This window comes from Neomonachus schauinslandi, chromosome 3 (genome assembly GCF_002201575.2).
Source record: "Neomonachus schauinslandi chromosome 3, ASM220157v2, whole genome shotgun sequence".
NCBI classification, from domain to species: Eukaryota; Metazoa; Chordata; class Mammalia; order Carnivora; family Phocidae; genus Neomonachus; species Neomonachus schauinslandi.
This window is the reverse complement of record NC_058405.1, coordinates 80256724-80267506: the sequence shown is the minus strand read 5'-3', so window position 1 is coordinate 80267506 and position 10783 is coordinate 80256724. Positions and strand designations below refer to the sequence as shown.

Below are 10783 nucleotides of genomic sequence, written 5' to 3'. Positions count from 1 at the left end.
GCTTGTTTGCTGTAAACCTTTGACTATCTTCTGCGGTCTGATAAGGTGGTTTCTGACAGTTTATGCCCGGTTTTAAAAATGTTTTTGGGAAAGGATGGACCCTGGGGCTCCCTACTATACCATTTTTGCTGAAGTCAGCTAAGTTGATTCTTACACCATCCAAAAGGTAATGATGAAAGTACCTTGTCTACAATCCCTGAGTAATGAATAGAAGAGTCAGAATTCAAATCCATACCCTCTCTACATCTCTTCTATTCTCATTTAATTCAGTATCTGGGGAATTTTATTGTTTCCTATTATTCTCCCTCCCCACTCAATGAATCTCAGCCCCCACCTCTCTGGAATGGCAGATCTACATTTATAACTACTTGAGAACACTACCTAACAAGCTTCAAATTCAGGAAGTCCTAAACTAAATTCATTATCTTAACCTCCCGCTTCTCCATTCTCAAACCTTCCCGAAATTTGCTTCTTACTTGCTTCCGGGAATTACTCTCGCTTCTCAGTTAAATGGCAGCACCATCCACCCACTTTTACCAAACTCCCAACTTTGGAGTTAACCTCATTGGCCAAATCCTGCCTGAAAGATGGAACTGAAAAAATCCTGAACCCTTGGGGCGCCTGGGTGGCTCGGTAGGTTAAGCCTCCGACTTTGACTCAGATCATGATCTCAGGGTCCTGGGACTGAGCCCCCTTTAAGCCCCGGTAGGCTCCACGCTCAGGAGGCAGGAGGGAGTCGGCTTGAGGATTCTCTCCCTCTGCCCCTCCCCCTGCTTGTGCTCTCTCTCTCTCTCAAATAAAATCTTTTTTTTTTTTAGATTTTATTTATTTATTTGACAGAGAGAGAGAGAGCACAAGCGGGGGGAGCACCAGGCAGTGAGAGAGGGAGAAGCAGGCTTCCCACCGAGCAGGGAGCCTGATGCGGGGCTCGATCCCAGGAACCTGGGATCATGACCTGAGCCGAAGGCAGACGCTTAACGACTGAGCCACCCAGGCGCCCCTCAAATAAATAAAATCTTAAAAAAAAAAAAAAATCCTGAATCCTCAGTCTGATCCAGGAAGAGAAACCCTACCCGAGCCCAAAGCCTAATCCCGGAGCAGCCCCTCAATCCTCCGCCACGCAGCGCTCGGCCTCTGGAGGCAGCCTTGGGCGGGCTTCCGGCAGCGCTCTTACAGACACTGCCTGCTGGGCCGCGCCTCAGGTCAGCGCCGGGAGCCTGGAGCCCGGAATCCGGAAGCAGTCGGTGCGGGAGCTCTGGTAGCGGGGAGTGCCGGCAGCGGGGACAGCCGGGAGCCGGCAGCGTCAGACGCGAGGAGAGTCCCGAGTCTGGAGCGCCAGGAGCCGCGAGCGTCGGGAGTGGGCCCGGTCCCCTGGCAGGTGCGTGGGCGCCGCTGGCTAGACCACCAGGCCCAGCATAGGCCGGGCCCCGTCGGCGGTCCGGGTAGTCCTGGCCAGGAGGTGGCCGCGTCGACTCCCTTCCGGAGCGGGGGACTCAGCTCTGTGCCGCCGCTCTCCGTGGTTGCGTAGTTGTCTTGACCGCGCTGGTTGCTGTGGGACTGGAGGCGCGCTCCTGCAGCCCGCGCCGTCGGGGGAGTTGGCGTGTTCTCGTGCGGGTCGCCGGCCCAGGTGACAGGACACAGGTGGGGCCGCCAAGGAGAGCGGGTGCTCAGAGCCGGGTCTCTGGGCGCGCCCGGGGCTCAGGGAAAGTGAGCAGATCGCTTACCTTCGTTTTCCCTAACTTCCAGTAGGCAGACACCCTGTCTTCTTCAAATGAGGTATTCTTAAAGTTAGGTTTGGGAAAAGGAAACTTTTTCCCAAAAATGCAGTATTTTGGTGAATAACCAGGGAATGTAATTTGACCTCAAAATTAGAAATACCATGATAGAAACATTTAATGTGCATGTTGAAGATCAAAGTTGAAAACTTGGAAATCCGTTAAATACTTCCTGCGGGGAATGCCCAGTGACTCAGCTGGACGACTGAGTTGGTCCAGAGTAACACGGCGCTGCTGAATGTTCAAACTTTTGATTCTGGATTGCAAAATAACAGTAAACATATAAAAATATATAAAGCGAAGTGTTATGATAAAGGAGAAATTCACTCTCCATATGTGCATGTTGCGGATAGAGTAGCTGGAATTTGTGAGGAGGAGCTCAGGGAGTTTCTCAGGAGCTGGGGAGGTGTGCTCTTGTCCTGTGCGCGTAACACAGGGCCTGATGGATGGAAGACACTCCGAAATCTCATATGTACACAATAAGGTCTGATGACCACATGAATGAACGCTGACTGTGTAGGAGAAGTTTGGAAATGAGGGAGAGACTGGTGGCACATGTTAAGAAAGCTGCTAGCCAGGAGAGGCCACACATTTAAGAGAGACTCCATATACAGTCTGGAAGAAGACAGAAGTCAAGGCCTGACTTGAGATTTCATAGAATTTTTTTTTTTGAAAGCATTTTATTGATTTTAATTACATGCATGCTTTTCTTCTGTAAATAGACAATAAATTTTTGTAGATTGTCTTGATGTGTTATCTTTATTTTGGATTTCCTCTATGTGAAACCAGTGAATATAACTAAGCGTTAGTGGGTTGGAGGAAAAGAACCTGGTTATTAGGCAAGAACAGGGCTGTAGTTATCCAGGACTTTCAGTGATGCAGACGGGTATATTTTGCAGGTTTATAGGTCAGCACCTTCACCTTTTTCCAATGGTATTTCATTGTGAGGGGTCAAACACTAATTTTTGCCGATGCTGAAGCCTGTCCTTGAGAATTGGATGCCTGACACTCATATTCTCCAGCATCTTCCTTACTGAGAGGAGATACCAGCACCCAGCCAGTGACTTCATGCTTTTCTGGGCCACCCCGGGTCTGAATAGGCAGGTTGTCCCGGTCACCAGGCAAGAGTTCCGTCCTTTGAACTCCTTTTTACCTTGTTCCAGATGAGGACAGGGGTTGGGATTCCGATGACCTCACAGCTCAAGTACACCTGGGCGCCAGTGACATTCCGGATGTCCTTGGGGGGTGTCACAATGGAAGGACCTTGCTCTCGCAGGTGCCCTTGCTGACCTGGGTGATGGCCTTCTCCCCGCGGCTCTCGGCCCTCAGGCTGGCGGCGCGCAGCTGGCACCCGCTGGGGTAGGTGACGTCGTCGCTGCCGCACACCGGGTAGCGGCTCTTGCACACGCACACGCCGCTCACCCCCGGGCCGCCGGCTGCTGCCCCGGCTTTACCCTTCCGTCTCTTGCGGCTCTTCACGCACTCCATGCCCGGCGCTCAGTGCCCCCTGCCGGCGCCGCCGCCCCCGCACGGCTTGCCCTCGCCGCGGGCGCACACCGGGTAGCAGCCGCACGCGTCGCGGGTCTTGCCCAGCTGGCAGCCCCGCTGGGGCAGGGGCGGTCAGGCGGCCGGCTCGCAGGGGCCGCAGGCGTCCGAAGAGGAGGAAGAGGAGAGGGGCAGGAGCAGGAGCAGCAACCCGGCGGCGCCGAGGAGCAGGACGCTCAGCGGCGGCGGCTCCCTGGCTGGGTGCGGAGGCGGCGGGAGCGCGAGTCAAGATTTCATAGAATTTAATAGTGTTAGTTTCACTTCCTACAATCAATAGGAAGATGGAAGTCAAGGCCTGACTTGAGATTTCACAGTATTTGAGTGTTAGTTTCACTACCTCCTACAGGGCCTCAGCTTTTAAAGAATGGGCCAGGGAGTTGTTTAAAATGTTCGTTTATACTTTGGCTTCACAACAATGCCACTGAACTGTAGACTTAAAAATGGTTAAAATGGTAAATTTTATGTGAGGTACATTTTACCACCAAAATAAAGGCTAAAAATTATCTATACTGTTTGACTCAGTAATTCCACTTCTGGCCATCTATTCTAAGGAAACAGTGACAGAGATTTGGCCAAAAATATATGAATAAAACATTTTCCTCAAAGTATATTTAGAATAATGAACGATTTTCAGTAACCAAATATCTGATGACTTGGGGAAGAGTTAAATTACACATAGCCTCTATGAATATTTTCAAAGACTATTTAGTGATAATGGGCAAATTCTCATTAAAAGTTAGATAAAAGAAACTGGCTATAAAATTCAATAAATATCCACAAATAACATATTTTTATTAAAATAATTTATAAAATGATAGAGGAAAGAATAATATCAAAGATATTGATAGATATTGAAAGAAATCTCAAAATTTCTCAATGGAGGGATCATGCTTTTTTTTTTTTTTAAAGATTTTATTTATTTATTTGACAGAGAGAGACATAGCGAGAGAGGGAACACAAGCAGGGGGAGTGGGAGAGGGAGAAGCAGGCTTCCTGCTGAGCAGGGAGCCCGATGCGAGGCTCCATCCCAGGACCCTGGGATCATGACCTGAGCGGAAGGCAGACGCTTAACGACTGAGCCACCCAGGCGCCCCTGGAGGGATCGTGCTTTTTTAAAACAACTTTACTGAGATATAATTTACATACCATTAAATTCACCCATTTTAATTGTATGATTCAAAGATTTTTAATAAGTTGTGCATCATCACCATAATCTAGTTTAGAACATTTCCAGCACTGTAGGTGCTCTTTACTTTTCTTCATACTGGTTAATCTACTTTGGGAGAGACTTTTTTTTTTAGAAAGACAAATTCATATTACTTTCCTAGGAAATTTAAGCAAAACTGAAAAGTAGTACAATTTAAGGTAAAACTGAAAAGTAATATAATTTAACAAGAATAAAAATTATTTAAGCTCTTTGACTCAGTATTGTTTAGGATTTCAGGACTGTTTTCTAAGACAATCATTGGAATTGCAAACAAAGATTTATATGTAAGGGTGTACATCATAGCTTTTTTTTTCTTAGAGATTTATTTATTTGAGAGAAGAGGGGGAGCACAAAGGGAGAGGGAGAGACAATCTTCAGCAGACTTCCCTGGAGCCCAAGAGTCAGACACATAACCAGTTGAGCTACCCAGATACCCCCATAGCTTTGTGGGTTTGTTTTTTTTTTTTAAGATTTTATTTATTTATTTATCAGACAGAGAGAGAGCATACAAGCTAGCACAAGAAGGGAGAGCAGCAGGTAGAGGGAGAAGCAGTCTCCCCACTAAGCAAGGAGCCTGATGTGGGACTCGATCCCAGGACCCTGGGATCACGACCTGAGCCGAAGGCAGATGCTTAACCAACTGAGCCACCCAGGCATACCTATAGCTTTGTTACTGATACCAAAATTTAGAAGTAATTTGATTACCCAACAATAGAAATAGTTCATTTATGATACATATCTAAGATAGCCTCTATTAAAAATGTTTTCCAAGAATAATTAATGATTTAATGCTAAAGACAAAATGCTGACATAAAATGCAAGATAGGTATTGTGAATATGGTATAATTTCAATTTTGATAATAACATAGTCCATCACAGTACATACACACAGTAAAAAGCCTGGAAGAAAAGGCAAAAGAAGTTGTTAACATGGCCTCTAAGTTTTGAGATTATTTTGCTGCTATTATGCAGTTCTGAATTTTCCAAATTTTCTAAGATGAGCATGAATGACTTTTCTACTAGAAAACTTTTTTTTAAAGATTTTATTTATTTGAGAGAGAGAGAATGGGAGACAGAGAGCATGAGAGGGTCCGGGAGAGTCAGAGGGAGAAGCAGACTCCGCGCTGAGCAGGGAGCCCGATGCCGGGCTCGATCCCAGGACTCCAGGATCATGACCTGAGCCGAAGGCAGGCACTTAACCAACTGAGCCACCAACTGGGTGGCTCAGGGCATGATCCCAGTGTCCTGGGATCAAGCCCCGCATCAGGCTCCCTGCTCAGCGGAGAGCCTGCTTCTCCCTCTCCCTCTGCCTGCCGCTCTGCCTACTTGTGCTCTGTCAAATAAATAAATAAAATCTTAAAAAAAAAAAAAAAACATTTTTTAAAAGACCAGGTCAGAGGACTTAAGAACACACCCAGGACAGATCTAGAGAGGTGGATCTGAGTATCCATTCCCACTTCAGCCTTCCTTGCCCAACATAGGCAAGGTACATTACATAGAGACTGTCCTGAACGTTGTTAAAGATTCATTAGAGTTTTAGTGTTTTGTTTGTTTGTTTGTTTACTGTCAGAAATTAAAAACAAGATAGATCAATTAATCTAAATAACAGTGTGATACCTTTCATGGTATCCATCAGCATCTCTCTCATCTATAAACCCTGGTAAGTATGAATCAATTCAAATGTAAAGGACAATCAATACATAGGAAATTAGAAGTATTAATGCTATGGAAAGGCAGAGTTAGATCAAGAGACTTCAGTTTAACCAGACATCATAAGAAAAAAAAAAATGTGAACCCCTAATTTGTTCATTTACTGAACAGATAATTTAGGTCCTAAGTGTGCGGTGGGGATAGGGAGAAGTGTCCCAGGGGAAGGCACAGCACGTGTGAAGGCCCTAAGGACCCAACTTGGAGTTTTGCCAACCTGGAGAAAAAGTCAGTGTGACAAGGGCAGAGTGAGAGAGGTGCAGGAGGAGGCTGTGGAGAGAGGCCAGGCCTTGAACCATGGTAAGAAATTTGAATTTCACTTGAAACATAAAAAAAAAAAAGTTTACCCAAGCTACAGTGTAGAGGAACTTGGAGGCAGAGAGGAGCAGAAGTGGAAGAGGAAGTTAGGTCTCCACTGATGGGGGCCAGGGTGACATAGGAGATGGGGAAAGTGGGTCGATTGCACCTGCTGTGAGAAGGAAATGCTGATGGCCAAAGGGGGTAAGATGGGGAGAAATCACAGGTAGCACCCAGTGGCTTGAGCAGCCAGCAACAGCCAGCAGCCACTTCCCAAGAGGAGAACAGGGGTAAGCCTATGTTGTGGATTTGGCAAATCTGGGGTGCCTGAGGTACACACATGGGGAAGGCAGTGGTCATTTTGTCCTAAATTAGGGGTGGTCCTCATATAGACTTCCTTCAGGGCCTTGAAGAATGGGCACCATTGCTCAGGCAAGGAGACTAGAACGAGGACTCCAGCCTGGGAGAACTGGGCATTCCAGGGGCAGGTGGAGCTGAAGAAGGAACATGAACCCTGGACACGCGGTTGGGAGGCTGGGCCCTGTAGGTTCCTGACAACTACCTGCCTCACTCAGTCAGACCTGGGAGCCGCTTTCCATGAAACACCACCTTATTTGGGGGAACCTGTTAGAGGTGACTCCAGTTTTTAAAAATTGACAAATAGCTACTGTGAATTAAATCCAGTATCTCACCATTTATTAGTTTATTGTTAAATACCTATAAATGTCTTTCCATTCAAAATATGCCTATTTTTCTTAGAAGTAATTCTTTTCTATATGTGGGAAAGTATGATAATAAAAGAAATTAAATTAAAATACAAATATGTTTCCACTTAAATATAAGTTGTGTGTTTTTATTACTAATTGATCAATTTTTTCTCTAGAATGGCTTAACAGAAACCCACATAACTAATGGGACTAATGGGTCTTTTTGATTTTATAGAATTATATATAAAAATCTGTGGTTTCACTATCATATATTTATTTTTAATTTAGAAATAAATGCTTCTATGTTCTTAAACCACACACTTGATCTGTAACTGAAATCTATACATTTCCATTAAGATGTATATAGTATGAGCCTATACCAAAGTATTTTGGAGTGCCATAGTATCAGCCATAAAGCTAAAAATGATTCTAAAACCAACATACTTATTGCAAGTTTGATCACTCTTCAGTTTTTGTTAAAAATGATTGCAATATGTCTTTTTAAAATAATGCCCAGCTTCCCATAGTTTTCATGTAGCACAATTTTGAATTCACTGTCATTTATATTCACTGAAAAGAGAATCCTTTTATTTTTTTTCACAGACTCACCAGAATTTTATTATAATGTGGTTTGTTTATTTATTTATTATTTAAATTCAGTTTCATTAACATATACTGTATTACTACTTTCAGGGGTACAATTTAGTGATTCATCAGTTGCATCTAACACCCAGTTCTCCTTACATCAAGTGCCCTCCTTAATGCCCATGACCCAGTCACCCCATCTCCTCACCCACCTCCCCTCCAGCAACTGTCAGTTTGTTCCCTATAGTTAAGAGTCTCTTATCTTTCTCTGACTGATTTCATTTAGCATAATACCCTCTAGTTCCATCCATGTCGTTGCAAATGGCAAGATTTCATTCTTTTTGATGGCTGAGTGATATTCCATTGAGAATCCTTTAAAACTATGACTTGACTTTTTTTCCTACAGGATGACTATAAGGATCTTTGCAAATTGTACCTTCTGTTTGAAAGTCAAGCACTTACCTCGTCAACAAAAGAAAAAGCTACAAAATGACATTAAGGAGAATGGTGGAAATTTTTCCTTTTTATTAAATCCTCAGGTATTTGCAAACTTTCTAAGAACTGTGTGATAAATACTGTGCATTAAGGGAGGGTAGGTCAGGGCACTTGGCTGACTCAGTGGGAAGAGCATGCGACTCTTGATCTCGGGGTCTTGAGTTCAGGCCCCATGCTGGACATAGAGCTTACTTAAAATAATAAATTAATAATTTTTTTTTAAAAGGGAGAGTGGGTCATGGTTAGAAGGGTAAGCAGAGAAAATTAGCCACAGGAGAAAGTCACTGAAGGCAGGTGAAATTGTGACATCGTCAACAGGGAAGTTGAGCTGGAGAAAGGCAGAGGAGGGAAAACCACACGTCCCACCTTCTGTCCATTACACCTTGTGAATCTGAGGTTATTAGAGTACAGCTGAAGACCTAAACAGAAATAATTTCAGACCAGCCAAATCTGTTCTCGAAGGAGAAAAGTAATGGTGTACAGCATTTGCAAAAAGCAGTCTATCTAATCGCTCACCAGTACGTCAACCCTGAGCGTCACCTGTACAGTGTGACTCAGGGGACAAAGAAAAACGTGTATCGTGAAGTCATCTTGTACTGCTTGTACAGCTTGTACTGCTTTTTTTGTTTATTTAAAGGCTGAAGGAAGCTACTTTCCCTCTCTTGAAATGAACTGTAAGCCTGACAGGTTAAGCTTGGTGGCTTAGCCTGCCCCTTCCTGGACCACAGCCCTGGGGCTTGCTGACCATGAGTCTGGTTTGTTCTGTGAAGTATGTTCAACTCCAGCTAGATCCTGGGTGCTCTGTGGCATTTAGTAGTTTGCCTGTGATTATCAGAGATGGAATGTCCCTGTTCACCTCCAGTTTAGGCAGAACTGTATATACATCCCTTATTATACGGCTTTCCTCACTTGCCTGTTTCACCATTTCTATGGACGGATGAATAATTCAGGCCAGTTATGCCTTCTCAGTTTATCTTCTGGGTAAAGAATGCCAACATCGTCTCTCATCTTCAGAAATTCCCCCATACTGTGAGTGTATACTTTTTGGAAGTTATATTGCCAATGTATATAAACTTTTGAAATGTGCATACCAGGTATTATAATGAAGGAGACAGCTATGTATATATTGTTGAGGAATGAGCTCCAAGATGAATTGTTAAGTGGAAAAGCAGGTTCAGAACAGCATGTTTAGTATGCTGCCATTTGTGACTAAAAATAGGGCTGTGTACTTATATGTGTGTTGCCTATGCATAGAATAGCTCTAGAAGGATATTCCAGAAACAAGTTACAACAGATGCCTCTGGGGAGACGAACTGGGAACAATGGTACAAAATGTGTTAATTTATTATTATTATTTTACTTTGTAGATATTCTACAATGTCATATACTATTTATTCCAAAATAGATTAATAAAATTACAACTTAACAAATTTAATAAATAATGAATACCTTTTGAATCTCTTGTTCCACTCCTAAGAAAACAGTTAAACAAGTGTACAAATATGTGTACATGAAGATGTTCAGCACAGCATTGTTTAAAGGAGTGAAAATTTAGAAATAACCTCTAGGGTTCGTTAATCAATTATGGTATATCCCTATCCATATTCTTTAAAAACTGTTGATTTTTTAAACTTTTATTTAACTAAAATTATATTATTTTTAAGAGTTTTAGAAATCTGAGAAAGATTACTATCAAGACTTTTAAGGGTGGGCATTCTAGGGGAAGGAAGCAAGATGGCAACAGAATAGGGACCTCGTTTTATCTGGTCCCTCGAATTTAGCTGGGTATCTATGAAACCATTCTGAACACACACAAATTCAGCCTGAGATGTAAGAAAATATATCTGGAACTCTACGAGCAGAAAAACGATTGCTTTTTGCAAGGTAGGAGGTGTGGAATCGTGAATCTGTGGGGAAATATCTGAAGATAAACAGAGTGGGGAGGGACCCTCCATAAGCCAGCGGCCAGAAAGTGACATAACACTGGAGTGCAAAATCAGAACCCTTAGAAATCTGTTCCAGTGAGAGACATCCCTTTCTTAAAGGGGCACAGGGGATGAAAAGAGCAGAATTCTAGGTGGGTCATTGTGGTCTCAGGATCCCAGGAAACACAGAAAGAATGGGGGCACCTGATCCGATAGAGTGCCCAAGCAGTGGAGCAGGGAAACCGGTTATGGTCAGCGAGCCCAGAAGGGACTCTCAGCTCCTGTCACCATAAACCATGAGCCGGGCCGGTAGGGAGACTGCTCTTTTCCTGAGCACCCTGAAAAGGATTGGAACATGTGGGCTATTTAACATCCCCTGGGAGAGACAAAATGGCTGTGCCCACGACTGGGCAACAGCTCTCAGGATGGCGGTGGCCCCAGAAAGGAGAGTAGGATGGCATCCAGCTATTACCTGGGAGCAATGGAGAAGGGTCCATGCGTGAGCCCACAACCATTCACAGTCGCAAAGACACAAAGTGC

General features: G+C 44.1%; 1 protein-coding gene and 1 pseudogene across 1 annotated transcript in view; one reads left to right on the top strand and one right to left on the bottom strand.

Annotated features, from left to right (window-relative positions):
* Positions 1-1228: 1228 nt before the first annotated feature.
* The window catches only part of PARP4 (poly(ADP-ribose) polymerase family member 4), a 102429-nt gene continuing 92874 nt past the window's right edge, over positions 1229-10783 (top strand). Inside the window, exons 1-2 of the mRNA XM_021678183.1 lie at positions 1229-1378; positions 8230-8362. Coding sequence (XP_021533858.1) covers positions 8231-8362 — 132 coding nt within the window. The 5' untranslated portion in view covers positions 1229-1378; position 8230. The remainder of the gene's footprint in view (positions 1379-8229; positions 8363-10783) is intronic.
* On the bottom strand, positions 2449-4482 carry LOC110570196 (annotated as a pseudogene).